The 14990-nt window shown below is 38.7% G+C and overlaps 1 protein-coding gene across 3 annotated transcripts in view; it reads right to left on the bottom strand.

Annotated features, from left to right (window-relative positions):
• Window positions 1-2760: 2760 nt before the first annotated feature.
• Window positions 2761-14990, bottom strand: part of LOC104211273 (chloride channel protein CLC-e) — a 48777-nt gene continuing 36547 nt past the window's right edge. Inside the window, exons 6-8 of one of the 3 annotated variants that reach the window (XR_707093.2) lie at window positions 5171-5379; window positions 3191-3416; window positions 2761-3102 (exon numbers count right to left, since the gene is read on the bottom strand). Coding sequence is in view for 2 of the 3 variants with exons in the window: in XM_009760304.2 (XP_009758606.1) it covers window positions 3386-3416; window positions 5171-5379 (240 nt within the window). In the remaining variant the exon portion in view is untranslated. Of the gene's footprint in view, window positions 3417-5170; window positions 5380-14990 lie in introns of those variants that run through there. The other 2 variants (XM_009760304.2, XM_009760305.2) reach the window with 2 other exon arrangements.

Below are 14990 nucleotides of genomic sequence, written 5' to 3'. Positions count from 1 at the left end.
TCATTGAGTTTTCAAAGAGTTGCCCGCCAAATTTTATCGCTAGTAATTAGTATACAATGGTGCCCCGTCGTGCTCGAATCCTGGGTTCGCCTCTGCTGTCCAATATCTTTAAAGTTGGCAGCACTTCATCTCTAACTTAGTAACACTTGATCAACATCATTTGACATAAACAACGGTTTTATTGTAAGATTCAACACACCAAGATAGTTGGATGCAGTTTGATTGCTGAGAATATAGTCTGCAGGGCATCATACTTTACTTGAGATGAGCCATAAAGCATCACGTGATGATTGTCTTGGTTACCCATTGATTGAGTGGACATTTTAATTTTATCTAGCCAATTCATGGCAACTTGCCTTTCGGGCGTGTCCTTTGCTGGAATTAGCTTTCGCACCCATATAGAAAAATCAGCTGCAGATAATCATTGACAAGAGTTCTCTTAACTAGTGTGAGTTGTCAACATTAGGATGGGCTCTACATTGGCAGCTTCCTGCAACTTTTAACTATTTTTATTTTCTTTCAAAGTAGAGTATGGTAGGGTGGAAGCTATAGTTGGCTCAACATAGTCGAAAAGTAGAGTATGGTAGGGTGGATGCTATAGTCGATGAAGAAAAGTGAAAAGAGTAGTGACTCAACATACTGCTATAGTTGGCGTTCGCATACTGATTACAAGCTGGAGGGTCTCAAGAAGAGTATGGAAGTCTAGAAAGGAAAATGTTGGGTGGTAGGATCTGCTTGCTAACAAAATCTTCATGGGCTTTCGGAGTACAAGCTTTAGTGGAGTGCAGAAACAAAAATATGAAGTGCACGCCTTAATAGTATGTATTACTGCATTTACGGGGAGTATTAAACCTATAATAGTGGAGAATATTAGTAATTCTCCATTCCGGAATATTAAGAACCCTTTTTTTTAAACATAAAATATACTTAGTGGTAGACAAAAAAAAAAAAAAAATAGAGGAAATTTTATTAATTAATTAAAACCTCTTCATTCAGCTTATCTTATTATAAAACTTGATGAATCTAAAGGATCTACTTTTGGATAAATACATTTGGCAGTCAATCCTCTTGATAGTACAGTAGTATCATCTAAATATGCGAATGTCACAGCAGTAGTATCATCTTAATATGCACATGTCGTAGCAGGAGTAGAGCTGATCAAATAGTTTTCGGGTATAAACTACTCGAATAGAGGTTATGGACCCTTGTTTGGTAGGTGTAATTCTTGCCCAATCATTAGTTACTAAGATGTTAGAAATATCTCTTCGCTAGTCAGAAAGAGAATGCAAAAAGTAGTAGATCAACGTTTTTTCTTGATCGATGAGAGTGGTACCAAATCAAGGCAAATTCTGAATAATACATATGACTTCAAAATAACTGGGTCAAGGTTGGCTAGTGAGGCGATGGGGAATAAGCTTCATCTTCGAGAGAGAAAAAGCCCGAATTATCAGCTAAGGCCCCTAAATGACCGCTCAATGATAAAGGAGGTATGGGTGCAGGCACAACCAAGAGAGAATTCTTTTCCGTTGTAAATATTCACTTGTAGCATACTATATTTCAATGGATTGACTATTTTTTTTTACCACGTGTACATTTTCATAATGATGGTGTTTTTTCCAAAATCAAACTTTCTTCTTCAGCATCTTGAACTTGAAGTATCCATATCTTAAAAGGTACCGTTAAAAGATTATCAATTCCTAATGAAATGGGTGTAACTATAACTTGTTCGGAACCCCTATATGAAATGTATATGCCATTCCGAGGTGATCTGCTAATCTACTAATAAGTTGTTCATGGCAATTCCGTTTATCATTTTATTGTGTAGACCAAATTGGTCCATTCTGCCATAACTACCTCCATATTCCGCTGAGTAGTAGCCGAAAATGGGTTGCATCAGTGATTATAACCAAATTATAGAGCAAGATCTAATAGTCAACAAATTGAAATTCATTTATCAACAGATTTCTTCTTCGATTTTAACTGATTTCATCTAAACCATTCAGGAGCAAGTTACTTTTTCCTTTTACTGTTTACGCAAAACAATTACCACTAGCTCTATAAGTTTCAGAAAACAGTAGTCCCGAAGTCTATAAAGGTAAGTGGCATGTGCAACATCATGAATAGACTTCATCTCAATTTGTATGACATTTTTTGTTTTGTTATTCCACAATGTTTAGCATTACTATATACAGCAATAGTATCTTCAGTTTTTACTTCAAGAACATGAAAATACTGACATACCTCTTAACTCATCAACTGCTACTTTATTATTTACCTTTTTATCAATATAATACAAGCCGGATTACCTTGTTAAATTTTACCTGCTCAAATCACATCATGTAAAATGGGCCAGAGAAAGGGTATAACACCTTAATAACGAACAAGCAAATTGCAGCAAAGACAACGTCAGGAAATGGCAGTTTGGGAAAAAGGGGCGGAGGGGGACTGGGTGCAGAGGCGGATCCAGGATGTTTGAAGGATGGGTTCACTATTACTTTTTAAAAAAAAAATTAAACTAAAAAATTGGTAAGGGATTTGATCCCCTGACCTTAGGCTATTGGAAATAAGAAACCAAAACCAGTGCACCACTTAGTCTCTTTTGACCATGGGTTCCATCAAGTATATATATCTATTTTTTCCAAATTATGTACATCATATCCATACTTTAACCCGAGGACCACGGGTTCACGTGAACCATGTTTCACATGGTAGATCCGCCTCTGACTGGGTGGTTTGTCTGAAAAGTCATTAACAGCTGACTGAAGTAGCAAGAAGAAATATAATTCAGGCAAAGCCAAAAAGAGTAAAATTTAGTTTTGACAGAAGGCATGTAACTCAATCTTGTTCAAGTTCCTTAGTACGGAAGTCAATCTTTGGAATTGGTAACGAGTCAGTTTAGTTAGGAAGTGTGGTCGTCCAGTCCCTAATTTGAGAAGCAGCTTGGACAACCTTCAGCTTTAGCTGTGAATCCAGCTTCCTGGTAGTATGATCTTCTCTGCCTATGCCAGTGTCATTCTCATCATTTAAAATTGAACTGAAGATGGTAGTCCAAAATCTCAGGAAGACCGAAACAGTTGTTTGGATTTGCTGAGGTAAAAAGACCTTTACAGCATATCGTATTATATGAAGTACAAGTCAGTATAGCACTAATTAATGGATAAATCACTATCGTTCTAATTGTTCATCTTACTTGTTCAATGAAACTTGCATTATTCCTCATGGCCTAGCAAGTAGACAGTAATTAAGTAGTTGGTACCTCCAACCCTGTTGTACGACGGGGTAACGAAGAATTTTTCAGAGATAATAACCCTCACATGCTTTAACAAGGAAGAACTTATTGCAGACAGGTTATGCAGCCTTCAGAAAGCCTTTCCTTCGTGGAGAACTAGCAAAGCTGTTCTCTAGTTGCTAATGCTCTGTTCCACCAAAGATGAATGAAACATAGAAAATGTTAGAGGGGGATTCAAAAGGTAAACAAGTGTTCTTTTAGATGAGAAGAAGATTTTCCAGAGGCATTTCAATGACATCAAGATATCACTCAATGTAGAACTAGTAGAAAAAGTGACATAGTGATTGTTAAAGTGTCCTGCAGTGGTTTAGGGAATGGATTCTTGGAGAGGGGATGGAGAGCAAAAAAAATCACACTCCCTTATGGGTGGGGCCTACGGAAAAGTTTCTTGAAGGAGTGCGAAGATTTTGGAACGTATCATTCAATGTTAGGTGATGGGAGCATGGTAAGTTTTTTGGGGGTACAATTGGTGCAGGAACAACACTTTGAGTATCACATCTCCTAATATGTACAAAGTTTCATGCCAAAAGGAGTTGCCAGTCCAAGGGACACGGAGGCTACAAGGTGGAGAAGTTCATTGTGATTTGAAGTTTAGGAGGAACTCGCAAGACTGGGAGATTTGTGCCAAAGGTTGATTGGGTCGTTTCACGAACAAGAATTACACATGAAAGTCGATGTATGGAGATTTTTTTTTGGGGGTGGGGGGGGGGGGATAGTGGTGTTTCTTTGTTAAGTCTTATTATGAGAAGCTTCTGGGCATGGAGGAATCAGCTTTTCCATATCTCTCTGTATGGATCCTGAGGTTTTCGAGAAAAGTGTGCTTCTTCACCTAGTTAGCTACGAGACGGGTGATCCTGACGGCTGATAATTTGAGGAAGAGGAAGATTACATGTATCAGCTGGTGTTTTATGCGTAAATGTTCGGGAGAAGATGTGAATCATCTTCTTCTAAATTGTCATATAGTGTCTCGTTTGTGGTTGGAAGTACTGGGATGGTTTGGTCTTCAACGTTGATGCCACACTCAGTCAAAGAAGCCATGTTCAGCTGGACCTATAGAAGACGGAAAAGAAGACACAGGGCGTGGATGTTGCTCCATTGAACTTATGTGGACAGTGTGCAGAGAGAGAAATAGGAGAGCTTTTGAAGGAATAGAGAAGGATTTTGTACATTTGAGGAAAAGCCTCTTATCCCTTTATCTCTTTTTGGTGCCCCGATGAGATCCCTACAAGTATAGAAGATAGGGTGTTGTTCATAGAAAATCATATTTTTGTAAGGTATTCTACTTTTTGGTATACTTCTATACGGGAGAGGTTTTGCCCTTTTCCAGTAAAACTTGATTATCTTATAAAAAGCTCACCATAATGATGAAACTTCCCTTGTATACTCGCCTTACTTCCATATTATGTGTCGTCTTTTATGTTACAAAGATTTATTGTATATGATTCGTAGTGACACATGTAGTGCTAGTGATGAATAGAGAATACCCCTAGTGTGAGAATTTGTGCAGGGAGTTCATTGTACAAATGAAATTATTTCCTATTTTTGATCCTTTGGATGGCCAAAATGCTTCAGATGCTTAGATAATAACAAGTTTTTATAACTTTCACATGCTTTAAGAATTCAAATTCACACAACTCTTTTAAGTGTAGATGGTGATTTCCCTATCAAACCATTTCTTACGACCTACTTTAGTAAGTTTCTGCTTACAGTCCAGTCAAAGTGTTTTAGAGAAATATGTTCAATATATTTGACTTCTTGATAAGTAACTTTATCTGGTAATCGATAGTAAAGTGCGACTTCTGCACAAGTTTCTTGCATATTTTATCATCAATGGTTCCAGAAAGTATTATATCTTTGAAGTAAAAGTTGAATGTCAAAAACCTGCAAGCTACATTGATGCATTCTCTGTCCAAAATGCCCACAGGATGGATGCCTTCATCCTCCACGTCCCCTAGTATAACAGGTAGCTGACTTAGATCATGTTTCTCCATAAGAGTTAGAGCAGAAAGGAGATCTGTATTTGGAGTCACTGTGCATGATACCCGGCACTTATTGCCCTTTGAAGAGCAAACTCCAGCTACTACAAGCTCCTGAATCCAATATATTGAAAAATAGGTAGTTGTTATACATGAGGATAAATTAGCAGAACCAATTTTTTTAACTTAATGATACGATACAAAATCCATGTGAATGAGTGGTTTGATTCAAATAAAAGAACTATCAAAATTGTTGAAACTAATTCACAACAACAACAACAACAACCCAGTATAATCCCACAAGTGGGGTCTGGAGAGGGTAATATGTACGCAGACCTTACCCTTACCCCGAGGGGCAGAGAGGATGTTGAAACTAATCCAATGGCCAAATAATCATTTTTATGAAAAGGTAACATATTTGCAGTCACCCATAATTACAAAGAAAACAATAAAGTTCCTAAACCTTTGTGTTCTCACGAGGTGTCTAAAACATCAAAGATAGATTCATGATCTTCTAAGTACATTACATTCCTTTATGTGAGAAAGCATAGGAAAAATATATTATTGATATCTCTATGCAATATATTACAAGAAGTCCTAGTTATAGCTATACTCTACATAGTACATATTACTCCTATTCCAACGTGAGACTAGACTATTTATATACATATAATACATAACTATCTAACATTCCTTTGCCATTCTCGTGGCAATAGTATTAACCTTGCATGTTTGTTAGTGGAGTTGTATGTCTACATGTTATTTCTTTCTTCAGTTATTTTACTATATCATTGTTGTTACTGCTTGTTGCTACTGCTCCTTTTCATTTGTACTGGAGTCGAGGGTATTTGGAAACAGCTTCTCTACCTTCACAGGGTAGGGGTAAGCTCTGCGTATACACTACCCCCCATACCCCACTTGTGGGATTATACCGGGTATTTTGTTGTACATAACTATCTCACACTCTCCCTTAAGTTGGTGCATATAAATCATATATACCGAGTTTGCTACAAATATAACTAATACGAGGACCAACAAGGGACTTGGTAAAAATATCTCTAAGCTGATCATTCGACTTCACAATCTTTGTAACGGTATCTCCTGAGAGTATCTTTTCTCTGGCAAAGTGAGAGTCAATCTCAATGTGTTTAATTCTGTCATGGAACACCGGATTTGACGCAATATGAAGAGCTGCTTGATTATTACACACTGGTTCCATCAATTTCTCCAAATTTCAATTCTTTGAGCAGTTGTTTGATCCAAACTAGCTCACGTGTTGCCATAACAATTGCTCGATTATTTGCTTCCGCACTAGACCGATCAACTACATTTTACATCTTGATCTTCCAAGACACCAAATTACCTCCTATTAACATACAATATCCAGATATAGAATGTCTATTAGAAGGTGATCGTGCCCAATCAACATCTGCTCATGGGCCTCGATCCTCGAACAATAGTTCTTTGCTTGGAGCTGATTTTATATCGAAGAATTCGGAAAACCACATCCCAATGACTATCACAAGGAGAGTCCATAAACTCTTACAACACTCACAGGAAAGGATATATAAGGTCTAGTTACTGTGAGGTAATTCAACTTGCCAACCAGCCGCCTATATCTTGCAGGATCACTAAGAGGCTCCCCCTATCCTGGTAGAAGTGTGGCATTTGGATCCATAGGTGTGTCAATGGGTCTACAATCCGTCATTCCTGTCTCCTCAAGAATGTCTAAAGCATACTTCTGCGAAGATCAATCCATCCCAATCTACAAAAAGCATTGCCTTGGGCATGCAATCCAAAAAGATAGAAAGACCGCTCGAGCTTGGTACCAGCCAAGCCCCCCGGCATTTCCCACATGTGCTGAAGCAAGAAAGCCCTTGTCTTTTATGATATTTATAAAGAAAGTGATTTATCCAACCTGGAATAACAACAACCAAAACCACTTCCTTTCTTGAGAGTGATCCCTGTTAGTGCATTTCGTTTGATAGAGACTTGTAGCTTGATTTTTTATTCATTCCATACTGAAAAGAATTGCAGGAAATCGTTGGTCATTGTCATTGAGATTCATGTTAATTCAGATTAATATTTTTTTTCCCCTCCCAAATTAGGAGGATCTATAGTGTTTCCACACTTCCCCTCCATGGTGACTCGAACCCAGGACCTAACGATCGTAGGTGGAGGTGCTTTTACCAACTGAGCAAGCCTCACTTGTCTTCAGATTAATATTTAGGTCTAGATATTACCTTTTTTTTTCTCCTTTCAAATAAAGAAAAATGATTGAAGTTTTTCTACTTCCAATGTGAAATAACAAAACCTAAGCTAGACTGAGCAATCACAATACCTAAAAAATACTTCAATCTACTCAGATCCTTAGTCTAAAAGTGTTGAAAGAGATGTTGCTTCAACTCAGTAATACCATCCTGTTCATTGCCGGTAATAACAATATCGTCAACATAAACCACCAAATAAATACAGAGATTTGAAGTAAAATGCCAATAAAGCACAAAGTGATAAGCTTCACTACGAGTTGGCCAAATTCCCAAATAACTGTGCTCAACTTACTAAACCAGGCTCGAGGAGACTACTTTAGACCATAGAGCGTCTGAGGCAACCAACATACAAAGCCACTAGACTCCCCCTAAGCAACAAAATTAGGTGGTTAATTCATATAAACTTCATCCTCAATCTCACTGTGAAGAAAAACATTCTTAATGTCAAACTGATAGAGATGCCAATGACGAACAACAACCACGGATAGAAAGAGATGGACTGATGGTATTTTAGCCACGGGAGAGAAAATATCACTGTAACCAAGCCCCAAATATTTGACTATACCCTTTGGCAATCTGGTCATCTGGACCAACTTTGACGGCATAAACCCAATGATAACCAACAGTAGATTTGCCTGAAGGAAGAGGAACAAGTTCACAAGTACTACTCGTATGTAAAGCAGACATCTCGTCAATCATAGCATGTTGCCATCCTGGATGTGACAATGCTTCACCTGTAGACTTATGAATTGAAATAGTGGACAAAGAAGTTATAAAAGCATAATGAGGTGATGACACGATGATAACTCAAACCGACATAATATGGATTAGGATTAAGTGTGGACCATATACCTTTCCGAAGTGCAATTGGTAGATTAGGATGAGACTAGTCCGCAGTAGGAGCAGGTGCAGGACGTGAATCAGCTGGGCATGATGCTGGGCACGGACGACGACGATAAGTTAAAAGTGTTCCTGTAGCTGGGGATCTAGGAGGAGCAACACTAGATTCCTCAATGGTAGGTATGAGTAAGATTTCTGTGGCTCAGTATGTAGAGGAGGAGCTATAGTAAACCCCTCAAGAGTCGGTATAGGTAAGACCTTATATATATCAAGGTGGTCAGAAGAGGTAAAGTAAGGTCTAGACTCAAAAAATGCAATATCAACTGACATAAGGTACCTACGATCAGGTGAGTAGCAACAATATCACTTTTAAACTCGGGAATATCCAAGGAAGACACACTTGAGAGCACGAGGAGCTAACTTATTTTTTTCGGGAGCTAAGTTATGAACAAAACACATGCTCCCAAAAGCACGAGGACGAAAAAAGTATAAGGGTGACTGAGAAAACAATACTAACTGCAGAATCTGATTCTGGATGGAAGATAAAGGCATCCGATTAATCAAATAACAAGCCGTTAGAACTGCATCGCTCAGAAAATGTAGCGGAACGTGAGACTCAATGAGAAGTGTGCGAGCAGTCTCAATGATGTGCCTATTCTTTCTTTGCCATCCTATTCTGCTGAGTGGTATACAGACAAGACGTCTGATGAATAATTCCCTGAGAAGCCATAAACTGCTTAAATTGACCTTTTCACAGCCCTCACTAGCCTTTTTGATTAAGTGATCTCGAACACCTTGACCTTTACACCACAATTCAATAGAGGAAACCCAAGCTAAATAGTTTGAACTCCCCATTAATGGCTCTAAAGTAATCATGAAGCTTGACTTTCTAGAACTCGTGTTTTCAGAACCAAATACATCAAATTCCAAAGACATCGTTGGATTGGAGAGAGGTCTAGAAATAAATAATAGAAATAATCAACTGTATCTCGCTGAAGCAGGCAAAGGAAACACCGCTTTTGCCGGAAAAATCACTGTAGCTGCCCGAGAAATTGCGAAGTGATCGGAATAAAAAAATGATGGATAGGCCGGGAATTACAGGGTGAACAAACTGTCAAAAAGGACCTTTGTCAAAATTTGACCGGAAACTGCCTCACGCGCCGGCGCATGAAATTGGAACCTCGCCGGAAATATTTCTTTCGGTGGGCGCGTGAGGGCCCATGAGTGGTTCTTTGCCAGAGAAATTTAATGGATCGGTCGCCGAAGACTAATATACCTCGTGTTGGTGTTGATTTTTGTACACCATCGACAAAATAAACTTTGGAGTCGGCAACCCTAGAGTCACCGGAGACTGATCTACCTCGCAGTTGATTGATTTCTTTCTTCCCGAAGCCGCTGGTATTTTTCACAACGACTGATATCTCACGGTTTCTCTGATACCATGTGAGACAACACGGGAAAAATATATTATTAATATATTCTCTACAATAAAGTACAAGAAGTCCTATTTATAGCTATACTCTACATAGTACATATTACTCCCGTTCCAATGTGGGACTAGACAACTTATACATAATACATAACTATCTAACACTTAACACCAAAAATATAACAAGACTAGCCACTTCATTTTAATTATCTGAATATGACTGGATTTATCTTTGAAGCATCTTTGATTTCTTTCTTCCCAAATGGTCCACCAGATGCAAGCTAGGATAATCCTCCATCTCTTTTTATAATTGGAAAGATTTCTTTCTTTTTTCCAGTATGCTAGAACTTCAGGTATACTTCTACGCATAGCCCACATGATACCCTTTAAACTAATGAAAATCCTCCATAACTGCAGTGAACTTACAATGCAAAAAAAAGTGGATTGGTTGTCTCTGCCTGCTCTTCACATAAATAACATCTTGAACATAAATGGTAATCTCTCTTGGTTAGATTATCATGCGTCAGAACTGCCTCTTTAGCCAAAAGCCAAGAGAAACAAGCAACTCTAAAAGGAATTTTAACTTTCCAAATCAACTTCTATGGCCAACAACCAATCCGGTTAGCTGAGAAGTTGAATTCCTTATAGGCTGAATTAACAATAAACTTCCCTTGCCAAGTCAAATAGTCTATAGAAGTATAGACCCCTTTAAATTGTTCCAAAGTGCCTTTGAACTCTGTTGACCTGCCAATCTCCGGGTCTTTTGATAGTCTTCTGTATGTGAGATTCCAACCTTGATTAGCCCATAATTCTACTATTATTGCTTTATGCTGTTGATTTGGAATGTAAATGTCAAGAAAGAGTTGTTTCAAAGTTCCTTGGTTAGCCAATTATCCTTCCAAAAAGATATTTTCAATCCATTTCCTATTCAGAATTTGGACTTATTCAAGAGCTGAAGCTATAGGTCCCTGATGGATTTCCATCGACTAACTCCATAAGATCTATTTACAGACTTTGTTATCCATTTATCTTCTATGCCATACTTCTCCATGATCACCTCTTTCCACAAACAATGTTCTTCTGTAGTAAATCTCCATAGCCACTTCATCATCAAACTTTGGTTCTGAATTCTCCAATTCTTGATTCCAAAACACTCTTACTTCTTGCTGACTGTGAGAGACTTCCATTTGACCAAATAGATCTTTACTTGTCATAGTTTCCTCCCCATTGGAAGTTCCTTCTAAGGGTATCTATTCTCTTCACAACATTCACATGGATTGAGAAGAGGAACATCATGCAAGTAGGAAAATCATCAAGTATAGAATTGATTAGTATTAGTTTGTCCCTTAAGGATAAATACTAACTCTTCCAGTTTGTTAAAATTTTTTCACATATCTCTACGACCCTAGTCCAAATCCCCTTAAAATTGCTCTTGGCCCCCATGGCATCCCCAAATAACTGTAGGCAATTCCCCAATTTTACCTTCTAGGATTCCAACCAAAAAGTGGATCTTAGTTACCTCATTAACTAGATAGATAAAGCTTTCATTCCAGTTAATTTGTAATACAGATGTGGCTTCAAACAGAATGAAGATCACCCTCAGCACTTTCAATTGTTCATTGTCAACCTCACAGAACATAAGTGCGTCATCTGCATATCGAAGATGAAAAATCTCAATAGTACTGTCTGCCCTGGACTTCACCTTAAAACCCTGTATGCAGTTGTTATCTTGAGTAGTCTTTAACATATCATTTAGGCCTCCCATAGCACTAATGAATAATAAAAGGAGATAGTGGATCACCCTGTCTCAAATCCCTCTGAGAAGGGAAGAAACCTACTGGTGAAACATTTATCAAAATTGAGAATTTCATTGTGCTGATGCAGAATTTGATCCAGCTGACCCATCTTACACCAAAGCCCATCCTCATCAGCGATTCCAATAGAAAGTTCCAATTTAGATGGTCATATGCCTTCTCAATATCTAGTTTGCATAGTATTGTAGGTTTCTCGCCTTTGTCCTTGCATCTACACATTCATTTGGCAATTAGAACAACATCCATTATCTGTCTACCTTTAATAAAAGTCATCCGTTGACCCTTCACCAACTTGTTCACCAATTTCTTAAGTCTTTCTATCAAGATCTTGTACACATTGCCTATCATAATAGGCCTAAAGTCCTTCTATTCCTTAGCTTCCATCTTCTTAGGAATCAATGCCACAAAGGTAACATTAAAGCTTTCCTCAAACATTCTATGAACAAAGAACTGCAGCTATCATATCCGTGTTTATCACCTCCCAGTTCTCAGGTCCAGGTGCTTTATCCCTTTCACATGCCTGACACTATCCCAAATTTCCTAAGCTTCGAAAAGACTTTGCAACATAAGATTGTCCTCTAGCAATCTTTATATATAGTTTTTGATAAAATGTACCAATATTATTTGTTATGCATGTTGGATTCGCCACAAATTTTCCTTCAAGTAACAGTTGGTCTATGTTATTGTATTTCCTATGTGCACTTGCAATTTTGAGGAAAAAATTGATGTTTTTGTCCCTTCTTTCAACCAAAGAGCCCTAGATCTTTGTCTCCAAGCCACCTCCTCATGTTTTGCAATCTCCCCAAACTCCATAGACTGCATATTTAGTGTGTATTTCTTCTTCAGTAAGGCTCCTTTGATCATGTGCCTCTTCTAGTTCTGCAAGTTGACTAAGAATACTCAATTTCTGCATCTCCAAGTTTCCTTGAATAGATTTACTCCATTTCTTCAATTTTTTCCTTCGATGCTTTAAGTTTGAAAGCCAGAATAAAGTCACGTCTTCCTTCACAAGCAAAAGAGCTCCACCAGACTTTAATCCTTTCTTTGAAGCCCTCTGTTTCCAGCCACCAATTCTCAAACTTGTAATAGGATTTGACAGGGTACCGGTTACCACATTGAAGCATCACAGGGGAATGGTCAGAGGTAATTCAATGGAGAACTGATTGCTTGGTGTTTCTGATGCTCATTCCAATCCATAAAAACCAAGAACCTATCCAGTCTAGCTGTTATCACATGTCTATCTCCTGTCCTCCAAGTGTAACTTCCTCCTTCCATATCTTCAATAAATTATGAGAATTCATTTATTGCTGAAAATGTTGGTTTATGTTTAGTTAACAATGGCATGCTGAAAATGTTGGTTTATGTTTAGTCAACAATGGCATGCCAATTGGAAGAGTTGGTGGAAAGAGTTGGTGTGGATGCTAGGAGGAAGCTTCCTCCTTTGATGTCACCCATGACATCAAGAGGAGGTAGTTTGATGTCACCAATGACATCAAGAGGAGGTCTTTACCTCTATAAATAGATGCACTCCTTCACTTGTAGAAATCATCCCAAAATAATACAATACATTGTAGTGAGTAGAGAGTTAAGAGAGAAATTCTCTTAAGTGTAATTGGGAAATCTCCCCTTCCTTTGTTAATATTAAAAGGGCAATTGTTCTCTGGTGGACGTAGGATTATTTTGATCCGAACCACGTTAAATCTTGTGTTCTTTCTTTTACGTTTCCGCTAACAATTGGTATCAGAGCGACAGGATTCTTTAACGATCCAAGGAGAAAGAACAAGCAAATATGAGTTCCATGAAGTTTGAAATTGATAGATTCAATGGACGCAACAACTTCAATATCTGGAAGATCCAGATGATGGCGTTACTGCGGAGGGAAGGTTCAATCCATGCTATTGACGGAAAGTATCCTACGGATATATCAGCTCCCGACAAGGAGAAGATTGAAGGGGATGCATTGAGTGCAATCCAACTATCCCTTGCACCTAACGTGCTTTGTGAAGTGAGTACGGGTACCGAAGAGACGGCCAAACAGTTGTGGGAAAAGCTAGAAGGGCTATACCAAGACCGATCAGTGACAACAAGAATGTTGTTACAACGGCGTCTTCACACATTTAAGATGGGGTCAGGTACTTCGTTACAAGATCATTTAGATGCGTTTAATAAACTTGTCATGGACTTACAGATTGCAGGAATTAAAAGGGAGGAGGAGACGCTTTCATGTGCTTTGCTATTTTCATTGACTTCAGGATATCGTGATATTGAGAATTCAATGATGTATAGCAAGGAGCCTATCAAGCTTGAGCAAGTGCGGCAGACACTTAACTCTAGTGATGTGCGGAGGCACATTGAAGGAGATAGAGATGACCAGGCAAGTGGCCGAGGCCGGACTAGCCAACAGGGAAAGACCAAATCAAAGCACAGATCAAAGTCTCGTGTGAACAAGAAGAATACAGAGTGTTGGGGTTGTGGCAAGAAGGGGCACTTTGAACGAGATTGCCCAATGTCAAAGTCCAAGGAAAAGGCGAGTGCATCTACAGTTGAACAGGTACATAATTTTGATAATGATTATGTACTAACAACATCGTGTAATAATAATAGTAGTTATGAAAACAAATGGGTGTTAGACTCTGCTTGTACTCTGCATATGACGTTCCGAAAAGACTGGTTTAGCAGCTACGAGAAAAGTGGAGGAACCGTAGTAATGGGCAATAATGCAACTTGTGCAATAGTTGGCATTGGCTCAGTTCGGGTTCGCTGCCATGATGGAATCGTGAGGACTATTACACAAGTCCGTCATGTTCCTGATCTGAAGAAGAATTTGATCTCCTTGGGTACTCTGGATGAACAAGGCTACAGGTACATGAGCGAAGCAGGAACTATGAAGGTGACTAAAGGTTCTTTAGTCATGCTGAAAGGCAAGCTGGAGAACGGCCTTTACACATTGGCCGGAAGCACCATTGTTGGCTCTGCAAATGCATCTACAGTGCAGTTATCTAATGATGACAAGGCAAGACTATGGCACATGAGACTGGGTCATATGAGCGCACGTGGACTGGAGATGTTGAGCAATCGTAAACTTTTGGAAGGTGAGAAGATCAGCACGCTTGACTTCTGTGAGCACTGCGTTCTAGGGAAGCAGAAGAAGGTCAGCTTCAGCACTGGCAAACACAAGACAAGAGGAGTGCTAGACTACATCCATTCAGATTTATGGGGTCCTTCTAAACTTCCATCGAAGGGCGGAAAGAGGTATCTTCTCATTTTTATTGATGATTTCTCACGAAAGGTTTGGGTGTATTTTTTGAAGGCAAAAAGTGATGCTTTTGAAGCATTTAAAGAGTGGAAGATTTTGGTTGAAAATCAAATGGA

The sequence above is a fragment of the Nicotiana sylvestris genome, chromosome 1 (genome assembly GCF_000393655.2).
Source record: "Nicotiana sylvestris chromosome 1, ASM39365v2, whole genome shotgun sequence".
NCBI lineage: Eukaryota > Viridiplantae > Streptophyta > Magnoliopsida > Solanales > Solanaceae > Nicotiana > Nicotiana sylvestris.
This window is presented reverse-complemented; position numbering and strand designations above follow the sequence as displayed.